The sequence below is a fragment of the Astatotilapia calliptera genome, chromosome 23, assembly GCF_900246225.1.
Source record: "Astatotilapia calliptera chromosome 23, fAstCal1.2, whole genome shotgun sequence".
NCBI classification, from domain to species: Eukaryota; Metazoa; Chordata; class Actinopteri; order Cichliformes; family Cichlidae; genus Astatotilapia; species Astatotilapia calliptera.
Window position 1 is genome coordinate 41,342,709 of NC_039323.1, and position 15,117 is coordinate 41,357,825.

General features: G+C 43.7%; 1 protein-coding gene across 13 annotated transcripts in view; it reads left to right on the plus strand.

Moving 5' to 3' along the window:
- dmd (dystrophin) overlaps positions 1–15,117 on the plus strand; it is a 287,948-nt gene that overhangs the window by 254,730 nt on the left and 18,101 nt on the right. For all 13 annotated transcript variants that reach the window (XM_026159166.1, XM_026159171.1, XM_026159168.1 and 10 more), the window contains 9 exons: positions 6,674–6,735; positions 7,005–7,079; positions 10,041–10,242; positions 10,341–10,426; positions 10,588–10,745; positions 11,399–11,565; positions 12,750–12,861; positions 12,959–13,095; positions 13,551–13,589. In XM_026159166.1, the coding sequence (XP_026014951.1) occupies positions 6,674–6,735; positions 7,005–7,079; positions 10,041–10,242; positions 10,341–10,426; positions 10,588–10,745; positions 11,399–11,565; positions 12,750–12,861; positions 12,959–13,095; positions 13,551–13,589 (1,038 nt within the window). The remainder of the gene's footprint in view (positions 1–6,673; positions 6,736–7,004; positions 7,080–10,040; positions 10,243–10,340; positions 10,427–10,587; positions 10,746–11,398; positions 11,566–12,749; positions 12,862–12,958; positions 13,096–13,550; positions 13,590–15,117) is intronic.

Genomic DNA, 15,117 nt, shown 5'->3' on the forward strand with positions numbered 1-15,117 from the left:
CACTGTTATTTCCTTCAGTTTTGCGGTGTTGAGGACCAGCTTGTTATTGCTGGATCATGACGCCAGGTCTTCCACCTCATTCTTGTAGGTAGACTCATCTCTCCAGTGATGAGCCCGACCACTGCTGTGTCATCTACAAACTTCACAAAGGAATTGCTGAGGTGGGGGTGCAGTCATGGGTGTAGAGAGTGCACAGTAGGGGGCTCAGCACACATCCCTGTGGGAGCCGAGGTTGAGATTGAGTGTTGGGAGAGGCGGGGCCTTACTTTGAATCTCTGTGGGTGGTCTCTGATGAAGTCCTTAAATCCAGATGGCGAAGACTGATTAGTTTTGTTAGCAGTCTGTTAGAGATGACTGTGTGCTGAATGTCGAGCTAAAGCCAATGAAAATAAGTCTGGCACAGCCGTCCTTGTGTTCCAGACAGACCACAGTTGTGTCCAGAAATTGTGGGAGTCACCTGTGGGTGGAAGACCTTGAATGATGCGACTTCTGAACAGTTTCTAAACACTTCATAATGACTGGAGTGAGAGCCACTGGATGGATATCATTCAGGCATGTTTGAGGACTTCAAGCAGAATGGGACGATGCTAAGAACAGGATGCATACTTTTGTAAAGGCGCCTGTGAGTTGGTCTACACAGAACTCAGCACCTCACTACTGACACATTCAGGCCCTGCTGCTTTTCTGGGGTTCACTGCTGCTAATATCAGGTCATGCTCCTCCACTGTAAAGATGTAGCAGGTGTTGGCCGGAGGTGTGGGGTTTTTTGTTGTTGTTGTTGTTTTTGTTTGCAGGCGAATAAGCAGTTCAGCTTCTTTGCCAACACAGCATTACCATCAGGTCTGGGCTTTCAACGATCATTAAAAATGACGGAGCCGATTATTAGCCCCTCCCTCATTTATCCGCGACACCTTAAAGGCCGGTCCGTGAAAATATTGTCGGGCATAAACCGGTCCGTGGCGCAAGAAAGGTTGGAGACCGCTGATTAAGAGGACCCGAGGGAAGCTCGGAAAGCTAAGCAGAAGTTATTTGGAGAGTGACTGCCGTTGGTTGAAAAGAGAGGTTAAAAAAACAAACTTCAGTGGTGTTGCACACTATTTTATATTATTTTTTAAAGTCATTGTTAACCCTTTAAAGCCAGTCAGAGCAGCACGCTCCGTTTTGTGTAACTATTTTTAAATCCCTGTAGAATCTGAACCGTGTAAGCTAGCACAATATTTGTTTTGCATATGAAACTGGAGGAGTTGTACTTACATCTTATGCCATCAGCTTGTCCTCGGTCACGGTTTCCTTCCACATAAACTGCATAAAAAGCGCTTGCAGGAACAAAAACATAATATTCCAGAAACACGCTTTGCCGATCCGATCAGCTGTTCGTAACACTTCCCACAGTGAAACAGACGTCAGCGCGAACGATTGCATGTCCGCCATTTCCTGCCCGAAACCGGAAGTGACGTCATTTTCGCGGAAAATGTAGTTTTTTTTACTTGTAGGCCTTAAAAGCCTATACTGGTCATGTTTGACTTTTCTGAATAGTTTCTGGGATGCTTAGAACTCGAATTGCACAGCTGGAAATAGTTTATTTTGATGCACCTGCTGTTTTCTTTGCAAATTTGCATCATAGGATTGTTTTTTTGTTTTTCCTGCAGTATATAAAAATTGGTGTATCTCCAAAATAAAACTATGAAGACACTCAAAATAAATTTCCTGTTGTTGTAAACTATTTTTGCAACTTTTTTGTATTTAAAGTTTTGAGGGATAAGCCTCTTAAATTTCTCCAAGTAGAAATACATGTAAAAAAACCAAAAACGATTTTCAATTTTTTTTGTAGTTTATTGCACTTTTTTGCAATTAATGTAGTTACTATGGACTTAATGCATACATATTATTAAAATATGGGCTATAACAGTTGTATAGCAACTTGAAATGCTCCCATAAATGGCACTACAACATGTAAAAATATAATATAAGCTCTGGCGGACTTGGTTCTATGGTAGGTCTTAAAGGGTTAAATAAATATCGTCAAATAATCGAGATCTCAATTTCAGTGAAAATAATCGTGATTATCATTTTTGCCATAATCGAGCAGCCCTAAGGTCTGGGTTTTTAGTGATATTTTGGCCGCACCATCCTCAAGTTATTGCTGCAGAGGTTGTCCTCAATTGTATTTGTATAATCCAGCTTGCCCTGTCTCATTCCCATTTCCGGGTTTGCCTGGACTGTACTGCACACCTCAGCAGGCCTGAAAGCAGTGTTTTTGTTTCTCAGCAAGGTCCTGACCGTTTTTGTCATTCAATATATTTGGTGGGCATACACAGTTAGTGCTTGGACTGACACATACACGCACGCCTTCATACACCAAATGACTTTTTTTGCACAGTACTCAGTCTTTTGCACATTTCTGTTGCGTCTGCACGGTCTTGTGTCTGTATCATGCTGTTGCACTGTCTTTGTTTTGGGGTTTTTTGTGCAATTTGTGTTGATTGTCTGTTATATGTCATATGTAGCACCATGGTCTTGGAGGACCGTTGTGTCTCTTCACTGTGTGCTGTGCCGCTGCACAAGGTTGTGACATGCTTGATGTAGAAGAGTACGGATGCAGTGTCCTCATCCAGGTCCTGAGATTCATCGATACTCCAGTCTGTATTCTCAAAACAGTTTTGCAGCTGAGAGGAGGAACCATCAGGCAACGTTTTAACAGTTTTTGAAGTAGAGGGCAGCGGTTTTCTTTACTTTGGTCCAACTGGCCCAGGTGAGCTGTTTGTATGGCCCTGTATATGCTTAATCTTTGGACTTTATCCCGTGTGTTTTTCCCGTGTGTAACAGTTAAAATGCTGATGGAATTTGGGGCGCACTAAAAGACTGATGTTCCCAGCTATTATGTGTGCTGCTTCTGGGTATATTCAGCTACTAATGGCAACATGTAGGAGGCTAAGGACCAAGTTAGCTTTAGTATTTGTCAAATACTCAGCTATCCTGATCACTGCTGTGATCCCACAGTGGAGGACAAGGGGTCTGCATTTAACTGTCAAATATTCTAAGTGTGGAGGGCAGCGACTGACTGCAGTCTTAAGTATTATTGGCTGATTTTTCATGAATATAAATGCAGATATCTCCACGTCATTGTTTTCGTGAGTTCTGGTTTCAGTTTAAGCGGTGTAGGATATGACTCGTTAGCTTCACAACTGCATCAGGTAATGCAGGATAAAGATTATCAAAGCGCAACAGTCCTCAGTGAGTCTATTGTCTTCCAACTGTAGCCTCAGCTCATCCGTTTTGTTCACAACAAACCTGGCATTTGTGAGGAAAAGGCTAATGACCGGAGTTTTGTGCGGTCTTTTCCTTAGCCTTTCCTACACACTGCAGCTTTGTTTCTGCTCCCTGTCCTGCCGCGAGCACCTCCTAGTGTTCTGAGGCATTGTGAACTATGAACCCAGTGTTCTGGCTGGTATGTTGTAGGAGTGAAGAAATGCCATTGTGAAAGTTTGTTTGCTCTGTGAACCTAATAACAGGTGGTTTTGTCAGATGCACGTGAGGTTTGCTGGACAGACTGTTAATGAAATTCTAGAAAAGCTGTACAGACATTGCACCACATCTCAGATCACGTTGAATGTCGTCCCTCAGATTGTGACAGGAAGATGTGTTGACAGTTTGGCTATAGAAGTCATGCTGTGCAAACCTGTGAGGAAAATGGCAATGATGGCGTGATGCACGCTCTCAGGTACTGCAGGCTTCTCTACTTAAGTCTGCTGTTTGGACTTCAGTAGAAGAATATCATGTCATCAAATAAGACCTCCAACCCTCGATAGCTGTGATTTAGTTACAGGTAGGTTTATGACAGAGATCCCCAAGAACTCACACACGTTCTTGCACTTGTTGCCACATAGTGCTACGTAACCTAGCTGCCTGTCATGTTAGCATGTGAAATATAAATTGTCCCAAGATATTATATCAAATGTTATTTCTTGTGTGACAGCCACAAGTCGCTTATTTGTACATATCGTATTGATTCTGCTAAGAACACGTGGAGCTGAATCACAGTTGGTCTTTTAGCTGGTAAATGGATCGGTTCCCAGTCCTGGCCCATCATGATCGGTCTGAAGAGCCCAGATGGTCCAGTCAATAAATTTGTGCAATTTCTCAAAGCAATGGTAAAGTGCAAAAGAAAAGAAATGTATAAATGAAACAAATTAAGTTATATAATAATAGTTTATGCATACAAATACAACATAAATGTACATTTTTCAGTTTATTTGATGAACAATTTTTGTAGTCAATTATTTTACTTAATGAAATCTTTCCCTCCATCGATGTTCTTACCACGTTAATTACACCCTCTGTCTTTCTCGCTGAGTGGTTGGGGCTGCTGTCCCTCCCCCTGCATTTCTCCACAGCTCGCTTAACTGATGACTAGTATCCAGCGACCTGTTACTACTTGTTGCTGGTACTACTGTTGACGGTGCTAACAGCTAACGTCTTAGTTAATTTAACACATATTGGTGGGACAATTTGTAGTTTTCCTCTTCTTGTTCTCGCCTAGTTTTTCAGCTCCTCTGTTTTCTTTCTTTATCAAACAAAACTGTTTTCTACAAGGTGCACAAGTGTGCAAGGACTGTAGGGGGGGTGGTTGGAGGAGCTGGGGATCGACGCTGTCATGAACCGCAGTTCGTGCACACAAGCGGGATCCAAAAGCAGACTCAATGCGAGCAAGTACACATTTTATTGTTTTAACAAAAGCTGACCCGGAACAACCAAGGAAGCAAAATGGCAGAACTGAAGGAAACCAGGAAGACAAATTACACAGAGAAGCCGTAATCAGGACCGTGGGAGGCTGCAAGAGAAGGAGGAGAAGATTACTACTGAGCAGGGAGAATGAGGGACGTTACTAAACAGGGCTGTAGCAATTCTTACGATCAGAGCCTCACCGTGGGGCTCGAGATGGGGGAAGCGTGTCCGTGGAAAGCGAATCAGAGGAGGCAGGGACGAGGGCGGATGGTGCACTTAGAGACCCGAGCAGGCAGGAGGACGGGCAGATGGCAGATACAAAACGTAGCAACCTGGGCACACGGAGGCAGAGTTAACACAGTTCATGTAACACTTAGATATATACAAAGCTTTGCAGGGAGCCTAGTAACCACTGAGGGTGACTAACGGACTGGCGTGGAGCAGCCGTCAGCGCAGGGTTAAATAGTCCTCCTGGCGCCTGGAATGGGATGCGGGCGTGATGGCCCAGCCCGGGGGTGTGGCCACCGGGCATCCCACACACTCCTCAGACACAGAGCCACGGACCATGACAGAGTCAGTGACTGTTTACTGGTTATCGTTAAAAGTATTTAAAACTGAAAGGATCAGTTTAAAAACGGATCACAGTGTCATTAAAAAATGAAAAGTAATGAGTTAAATGAATGTAATCATGAGCATGGATGGAGAGATGGAAGCTTTGTGTTAACTTTGGGATAAGATCACACATTCCTAATATTCCTGCAGAATTTAGCACCATGTAAACTTGCATGAGAAGGACCTGACTTAAGTTTGTCCATTTATGTTCCTGCTCAGCCCAGCTGCTCATTTCTGACCAGGTGTCGTTGGTAGCCTCCATTTCTTTTGTCTTTATCTGAATTTTGTCGGCCCGTTTCTTTGTGTCTGGCGATCACATTGAGCTCTGTGACACTGAAAAGGTTGCATGGCCAGTTTTTCATTTCACCAAGTATGAAAGTTTCAGATAAACGTTGAATTAGTTCATTATTATACCCTTCAGAAGGCAGATACAGTGATGGACATGCAAATCCTTTAGATATCATATTGTTCTTCTTCTACACACCACACATATCACTCATTGTTTTCTGAAGTCACACAAATGTGCGTCAGTCTGTTTATCTTCAGCACACAAACACACACAGAGCAGAGCCTCTTTGAAGTGGCAGTCACGAGGGGCGAATGACACAGCAACCATTTAGCTCGTTCTGGCTGTGTCGTCCTTTCCTGACACAGCGGAGATGAAGATGCTGCGCTTTGTTCTTTTTGAATATTATGATAGCGAGAGGAGTATAAATTCATGTTTTTAATTTTGTTCAAATGAATCCAACTCATTTACTGAGGTTTATTTTTTGTTCCTCTCAAAGGATTTCCCATCTTCTTGCATGTAAATGTACCACTCACAGCACTATTTAACTATATATATACACTGCTATATGTCTTTATTACTGGGCTCAGTCAGATTTATTTAGGCTTCGTCATCTGCTTGGTGCACATGAAGAAGCAGAAGATGAGTTTCACCTGGAAAACGTGCTTTGGTTGGGCGACCGTGCAGGCTTAAAAAAGCACACTCCTTACTTTTCCAATGAAAAGGCTTTTACAGTGAAATAAAAACATTATGTGGGACAGTGTTGTCTGTGAACCTGTTCTGTCACAGTGGCTTTGACAACACGACATCAAAACCAAACGAGCGCGATCATCGTTTTTTGTGTTCAAGACTGCGTGTCTCCATACTTGGATTAAAAGAACTTGTGGGTGTAATTGTTACTTACTGAATACTGTATTATGCATAAACCTTGAAATCACTGCTCTTTTCATGTAGCCTCTGAATATAGGCTGGTACGTCAGCCTAACCAACACTTCTTTGTGATGGCTGATGTGCATTTCACTCATGTGTTGCCTCTCTGTCCCCTTCTAGCCATCAGACCCAGACAACATGCTGGGACCATCCCAAGATGGCTGAGCTCTACCAGTCTTTGGGTGAGAAACTTCCTGCTTATGGACGTTTTTGCTCTTTTTGACTAAAGTCTTTGAAACAGGTGCCACATGATCCACATACTGGAGAAGATGGAAAAAGATGCTTGGTCATTGGGGGTCGTCTGATTCTCTGTGTTACTGTAGGATTTCTGCCGTACTAAGCACCTTCGAGGTGGCTGTTATAGACATAGAACTGAACTGAAGAAGCACTACTGGCTGAAGTGAAAACACTGATAAAACTAATGCTCTCTTCCTCGTATTCCTTTCTCTAGCCGATCTGAACAATGTTCGGTTCTCAGCCTACCGCACAGCCATGAAGCTCAGACGCTTGCAGAAGGCTCTCTGCTGTAAGTACACTTTCTGTCTGTACACTTCTCCTGCATCTGTGTCACACAGGGACTTTGCCTCTGGGTTTAAGTCCTTTCCTCCCAACACAAGTGTGTCTGTTGTTGTGTTGATACCCTCCCACACCTCCTTCTCTTTCTGCTCTCTCTGAATTTTGTCTTGACCTTCTCTGCACTATTACTCTTTTACTCTCTGACTCGGCCTGTGTGTCCATGTGAGTGTTTATTCTACAGAATGCAAGCTGTTTGTAATTTAAGTGTATCAGAATCAGAATACTTTATTAATCCCTCAGGGAATTATGTGGGTTACAGTTGCTCCAGTGCAGTAACAGACTAGACTATCTGTTACAGATTTACAAATGTAATAAATAGCACGATATATACAAATCGCTCAATAATAAACATCAAGGATTAACAGAGGTGATTATAAATATCAAGAATATTGACAGCAACATGACTGAGTAGAAAAGAGAGAGTGCAAGAGGGTGTAGCTATTGCAGTGTTCACAGTGTGTTAGGTGGAGCAGTTGTACAGGGAGCCACAGGCAGGAATGACTTCCTGTGTCGGTCAGTGGTGCATCATGGGTAGTCTCAGTCTCTCACTGAACGAGCTCCTGTGGCTAGCCAGCACGTCATGGAGTGGGTGGGAGGTGTTACCCAACGTTGTCTTTATCTTGGACAACATCCGCCTCTCCAACACCACCTTAAGGGAGTCCAGCTCCATCCCCACAACATTACCGGCCTTGCAGATCAGTTTATTTAGTCTGTTGGCATCTGTAACCCTCAACCTGCTGTCCCAGCATGCAACAGCATAGAGGATCGCACTGGCCACAACAGACTCATAGAAAATCCTCAGCATTGTCCGACAGATGTTGAAGGACCTCAGTCGCCTCAGAAAAAAGAGACACCCCTGGCTCTTCCTGTAAAGTGCTGTGGTGTTTTTAGCCCAGTCCAGTTTATTGTCCAAGTGTACTCCAAGGTATTTACAGTCCTCCACAATGTCCACGTCCACCCCCTTGGATTGATACAGCTGAATTAGTGTAGCTGGTATTGTTGTCACCTCTGGCAAGGCGAGATACATTCACCGAACTTTAGAGCCTAAGCACAGTTGTACATTTCACGAGTATTCATGTCAATAAATATTGATGGGATCACTCGCATTCTCATGGTCAGTGTGACACATGTTTTTAAAGCTTTTACTATGTTTATAATAGCATAATGCTGGGGTCGCAACCCCGGGCACTCGTGCCGCAGCATGCGAAGGGTTAACTGATGTCACGACACGCAGAAAGTGGATTTTTTTTAAAAAATGGCCGGGCCACCACTGGTGCACATCGCAAATTAGCTCGCGTAGACACATTAGTTGTGCCGCTTCTTAATGACGGTCTCTTAGCCAACAACCCCAACTGCCACATTCAACTTGTAACTGGCTAAAACTTAGCCTACCGGTGAGAGCGACGTTGCTAGCTCACAGTTTTTTCAAGCGATGTTGAAATTTCCACATCCCGACTCTTCAAAAGCTTCAGCAGCTGTTCGCTCAGCGCAGCATCAGCACCACGGAGATACACGGATACATCCGTAGACTCGAGACAGATCAAACCAGAAGCTTTAATGAGCAGCTGGATTTGTCTCTCTTTAACCTGCTGGACACAGAGGACATCGAAATGCAGCGGATTGAACTGAAAAGCTCGACTCTGTCAAAGTTTGCAGAACTACGAAGCAGCTGGACTCCACAGCTGTGTGTGTTCATGGAGCTGCACCTGCTGGACATCACTACCTGACAGGTTTAACTATCTTCAGAACATTCAGAGGCCTTATTGACAGTATTTGGCTCCACATGTCTGTGTGAGCAGGTTTTCTCTCACATGAGTCCTCAGGCAGCCTCTGAATGCTGGACACTGGGAGACCTGTGTCTCTGAGTGGGAGCCCAGGATCACATTAACATGTGTGTCTCTGTATTAACAAACATGTCATATTGGCTCAGTTTATTTTTCTTCACATTGTTGTGAACATTGTTGTGATAAGCAGCGTGGCTCACTGTGAACTCTTATTAAACAGTAAACAGATACATAGCTCGTGCCTTGCTGCTAGCTGTTTTGTATGCGTTCCACACCAAGTGCAGCGCTGTGTAGCAGGTTTGAGCCACTCCTCATTTCTTTCTTCTTTCCTCATTTCTTTATCTTTTGCTTCCAAGGAGCCAAACCTTCTTGTATTTTTTTAAAGTGGGTTTGAGATGTAATTTTTCAGGCTTTCTGGGATCTTGCAAAGTTTTCTTTCTAAATTGGCATGTGTATCTTCTCCCCCTTTTTAGTCCATCTGCACTTTTCACCTGTATTTGCTTTGGTGTTGTTTGCTGAGCCAGGTTGAAGACACACAGATTAATTTTTCAAACCTAACCCAAGGGTCAACGAAGATTGTTCACACATAACAGACTTGTTGAGACAAATAACAGTGATCTATCTTTACTATTTTTAGGTACTTTCTTACTAGCATCAGCAGCAACTGGTTAATTCTGTCAAACATGCCAAAGTTAACAGTTTGACTGGTATAATCACCAACAGGGTGATTCCCAAAGAGCTGTTGGCTTAAAATGTCAGTTGCTCAAAAACACAATTTGTTTCAATTCTTTAGTTGAAGTGACAAAAAGTACCAACGATAACAATGTTAGAAATACACAAAATAGTGTTTTTGCACCAACAAGGTGATTTGAAAGCAACAACTGGCCTAAATTCTGACATATCTCAGCATGATCAGCATCATCCCAAACACACTGCTAATGCAGTAAAACCATAGATAGAAAAACACTCGATAAAGATGCTAATGGGACACCTTACCGTTGCTCGAGACAGGCAGCAGTCTCCAGGAAACGTTGGACATGGAGGTCTGAGCTGACTCAGGCTGGAAGACGCCCATAGATGTGTGTGTACTGACTAACCGTGCCCCTGCCTGTGTGTCTTGTGTTTAGTGGACCTGTTGAGCATGCCGGCAGCTTGTGAGATATTTGACCAGCACGGTTTGAAGCAGAACGAGCAGCTGCTGGACATCTCTCAGCTGGTCGCCTGTCTCACGAGCCTCTACCAGCGACTTGAGCAGAACCACTCCCACTTGGTCAGTGTCCCGCTCTGCGTTGACATGTGCCTCAACTGGCTGCTTAACGTCTACGACACGTACGTGCAGCACCCTGAGCGAGCGCTTAAACACGTAGTGTTTCTCGGATGATTCAGATCCAGCGTGCTCTAAACCGTCTCTTTTTGTTGGTTGGCAGCGGTCGCACCGGAAAGATCAGATCTCTGTCATTCAAAACTGGCATCATCTCGCTCTGCAAGGCTCATTTGGAGGATAAATACAGATGTAAGTCAATGTGCAATGTTTTTCTGCCATTGTTGTGTCCTAATAATAATTACTTGCTTATATTTCATCTCACAAATAAAATCATAAAAAAGGAAAATCCTCGTGTGGACTTTCTCTCCTTTTTCCAACCTCTCGTATTTTCTCTGCCTCGTCCTCTCTAGTCCTGTTCCGGCAGGTTGCCAGTGCAACGGGATTCTGTGACCAGCGTCGACTGGGGCTCCTTCTGCACGACTCCATTCAGATCCCCCGACAACTTGGCGAGGTCGCCTCCTTCGGCGGCTCCAACATTGAGCCCTCCGTCCGCAGCTGCTTTCAGTTTGTACGTTTCGTGAGGCTTGCCTCATTCACACATTCACACAGCGCTTTTTACTATGCTTTAAGTGCTCAATACCACTTAATACCACAGTAACATTCACACACATTCACACTACAATGGATGCATGGGAGAGCAACTTGGGGTAGTATCTTGTCCAGGGATATTTGGCATTCAGACTGGTGAAGCCAGGGATCGAATCACCAACCTGATTAGCAGATGGCTGCTCGTCCTGCTCTACAGCCATCGCAAATGTGTGGGTGTAGCTCAGGATTACAACCCATTCCAAGCTCTCTATGTACTGTTATGAGCTAATCTGAAGGTCACATGTACGGTTTTTAGCTGTTGACTGCAGAAAGTTGGCGACCTCTGCACACTAACGCGCCTCAACGTCAGCTGACCCTCCTCGACCATATCATGGCTGAGTTGCTGTCGTTTCCAACTTTCTTTTCTTCCTTTACATTTGTTGTGACCTTGCCTTTGACGTTGGATAAAAATGTAATCAGCTCGAGCTGTTATGGGATCACACAAAATTTGAAAATGAAATCTTGAAACTTGTGGACGCTTACGGAAGAGGATTAGGGCCACTTTTCTTTTCTTCTTTTCCAGATTTCTGAGAAAAAACTGTAACACCGTAACCTGTCATGTTGTTATTTCAGGCCAACAACAAGCCTGAGCTTGAGGCCACCATGTTCCTGGACTGGATGCGCCTGGAGCCTCAGTCCATGGTGTGGCTACCTGTCCTTCATCGTGTCGCTGCTGCAGAGACCGCCAAACACCAGGCCAAGTGCAACATCTGCAAGGAATGTCCAATCATCGGCTTCAGGTCGGTGCATTTTAACAGTTGCTGCAGTATTGCAATCTGTTTTACAATGCAAAGAATTCTCATAGTATTAAAGACTCATGTGTGTATATAGACTAAGAATGCCATGACTGTGAGTCTTGGCATTCTTAGTCTCAAGTCCAGAACCTGCTCACATCAGCAAATCTGAAATACTAAAAATATTCAAATGGTTTCATTTAAGACCCAAAACCTTACAAGTTGCATTCATCCAAACACAATTCTATAAATCTTGGGCTGCCCTGTACAAAGTAAATGTAAATAGAATAAAATTAGTTTCAGATCAAAACCGTAAATAGAAAGCATATAAAATGTCCAAACTGAGAAATGTTTAAGAAAAATCTTAGTTCATTTTGGATCTGATGGCAGCTCCGTGTCTCCGAGTTGGGACAGCATCATCCGCTCCTAAATGTCTGGAAGCTAAAGAGACCAGTTTGAAGAAGTACTTATTTGAGAAAATAACTATGGAGTATAGATTACAATCAAGTGCAGAAAGTTACACTTGGTAAGATTTCTTGAAATAAAAAATAATATCTAGACTTTACATAAGTGACAAATATCTTAAAACAAGCGTTGAAGCGCTCAGTTTGAGACGGATAAACCTGAAACTAGTCTGTCAGTGCTTCTTCTTTCTTGCTTTGAGAGGAAATATCTCAAGGAGAAAATATCCCCCCCCCACTATACTGCCCACGTGTTACTTTTCATTCGACAAAAGTCCAAGTGGGAGGTCTGGGAACAAGGTTTCACAGCTAAAAATGGCTGTAAGATCCAATGTCATCTCAAATAGTGTCCCTACAGGTTTTATTTAACCTTGTGTGCATGTGAAGTAACTAATTTTGGGATATAGAAAGTAAGTAAGAAATAAGAGACATAGTCTACATAGCAAAGGTTTAGACCTATAAGCACGGTGCTGATGCTGTTGGAGGCTAACCCTGACTTTTGTCAGGAGCGGTGATCAATTTAAACAGACTTCCAAAGGCAGAGAATAAATGTGTCACTGGGGCCATGGGCTGAAAGAATTTGAACTTCTCTCACCTCGGAGAGAGCAGAGCTATAAATTACCTCCTTGTATTGATCCCCTTGCCTTCTCTTTGTTTCCCACTGGCTTCTTCATCTCCTCTGCTCTCTTTCATTTACACTTGTTTTTCTCTCCTGTTCTTTCCCCCCAGATATCGGAGCCTAAAACATTTCAACTATGACATCTGTCAAAGCTGCTTTTTCTCTGGCCGTGTTGCAAAGGGGCACAAGATGCAGTACCCCATGGTCGAGTACTGCACCCCGGTATGTGAAGAAGTAATCTGTTCTGATACGGCATGTGTGTGTCTGCTTCTTCCTACGGAGGTAACGATGTCATCTTTGTGTCCTACCTCTCTCTCAGACGACATCAGGAGAGGACGTCCGGGACTTTGCCAAGGTGCTGAAGAACAAATTCAGGACCAAGCGCTACTTCGCCAAACACCCACGGATGGGCTACCTGCCCGTCCAGACCATCCTGGAAGGAGACAACATGGAAACGTGAGGCTTTCAAACACACACAGAGAAACACTTTTAATATCTTAGTGAGGACATCTCATTGGCATTATGCTTTCCCTAGCTGCTTATGCCTAAGCCTGAGCCTAAGCCTAACCATGACCTAATTGAGCCTCAAAAATGCCTTCAAACCCGTGAGGACAAAAGCTAAATGCAGCTGCATGATATTAAGGACTGACCTGTCACATGATAGCGGTGTTTTATTATCCATATTTCTGTTCATTTTCCTGTGGACATTTGTGTTGTTTTATTGAAGGTCAACCAAAATATGTCCGATGTGTTTCTGTGTTTGTTTAGTGTGTGTGAGAGTGCTGTGCGTACACTCACACACTACAGCCTTACACTACCCGCCCGCATCACCTGCTTGATGCTTTCCATATTTCAGCTCCAATCATACCTGTATGTTGTCCATCCACTTCCTGTGTTTTTTTGTCTTGCAGTCCTGTCACACTGATCAACTTCTGGCCTGTAGACCATGCGTGAGTACCTGGCTCGTACACACACGCACACACTATACTTTCTGTCAGCCTCGTGTTTAGTTGCTCTTGTTACACAGACATGTAACCGAACCAGATGTTTTTTTTTTCTATGCTTCAAAACACACACACACACACACACACACACACACACACGTTCTCACCTCCAGTCATTTCAGTCGTTGTGTTGTCGTCTTGTTCTCTTGATTTGTTATAAATGAACTCCACGTCAGGCTGGTACCACTATGGAGACAGTGTCCCTGCAGCTGTCAGCATCCCGCTGCTAATCAGCACAGACAGACTCTCATTGATCTGTGTGATCATACTCCAGGGAAAAATATATGCAAGGCTCATCTTGAAGAAAAAATAGCTTTAGTATAACACAAAAATGCTAGTTTAAGTGTGTGTGATAAGTCAGTTCAGAAAATGCTGCGACCTCTGTTGCGTTCTTCACAGTGAGAGGCTGTTGGGTTTCAGTTTGCTGGCTCTGTTGGGAGTTTGAATGTTCTTCCTGGGTTGGTTGATAGGAGAGAGTGCTGTGGATAGAGTGAGCTGGAGCCAGATGAGTCGCTGTGGCGACCTCTAAAGGAAGCAGCTGAAAGAACAAGATGGTTTGGATAAAATGGGCTGATTTCTGCAGAGTATTTCAGCCTTTATCAAGTCACATGTCAAATATCAGGGGTACGACGAGGTAAAGATACCTTAAATATACCCAGACATAGATTGAGCTTGGGCAGCAAACCAAGTGTTTTCATTTTCAGTGCCTCCAGCTGTTGCTGTATGGAGAGGAATATGTTATATTAATATAACCTGTGAATATGAAGCACAAAGTCCCAACACTTGAATACATGACCACTGATTTCTCACCCATTTTGTTCCACCTCTCCTCCTAAAGCTGAGCAGACACTAAGCCCAACGACCACCAGCAGCCATAAGTTTGCGTGACATCATGCCAATAATCATTTTGATGGATGCTGCTCAATTTGTCTGCTGCTTTTTATACACTGCTCAATAAAAGCGAGCGTACACAAAACACATCAGCTCTCACGTCAGATGGGAAAAAACGAGCCAGATATCTGTAATGATGAGGACTGAGTAATGTCAGGAATAAAGGAGGGAAATGAAAATGATTACAGAGGGCTGAATTCAAAAACACCCAGAAAATCAAAGTGAGGTGCGGCAGGCCAAGCCGTTTTGTCCAAATTTAATTGCAGCAACTCAAAATGGTGCTGAGTAATATTGAATACGCGCCTGCCTGAACACAGGCTGGGCTCCGAATCAGACATTAGGACAAGTGATGGGGTTCTGGGGGGTGTAGCTCAGGAGGTAGTGCTTGTATAAACGGGTGAATGAGGCTCAGTTTCCGTCCATTAGCTCTGGACCAGGACGTTACCAGCCTCCACGACATCTGAGGTGCAACTTGGACCTAAACATAATGTCCCAGAGGTATTTTATTGGAGCTGGGTGAGCTTGGTGTCATTTGTATCAGGTCCTTCATTCTCCATGAACTGCTTGCGTTCTCTCAGCACAT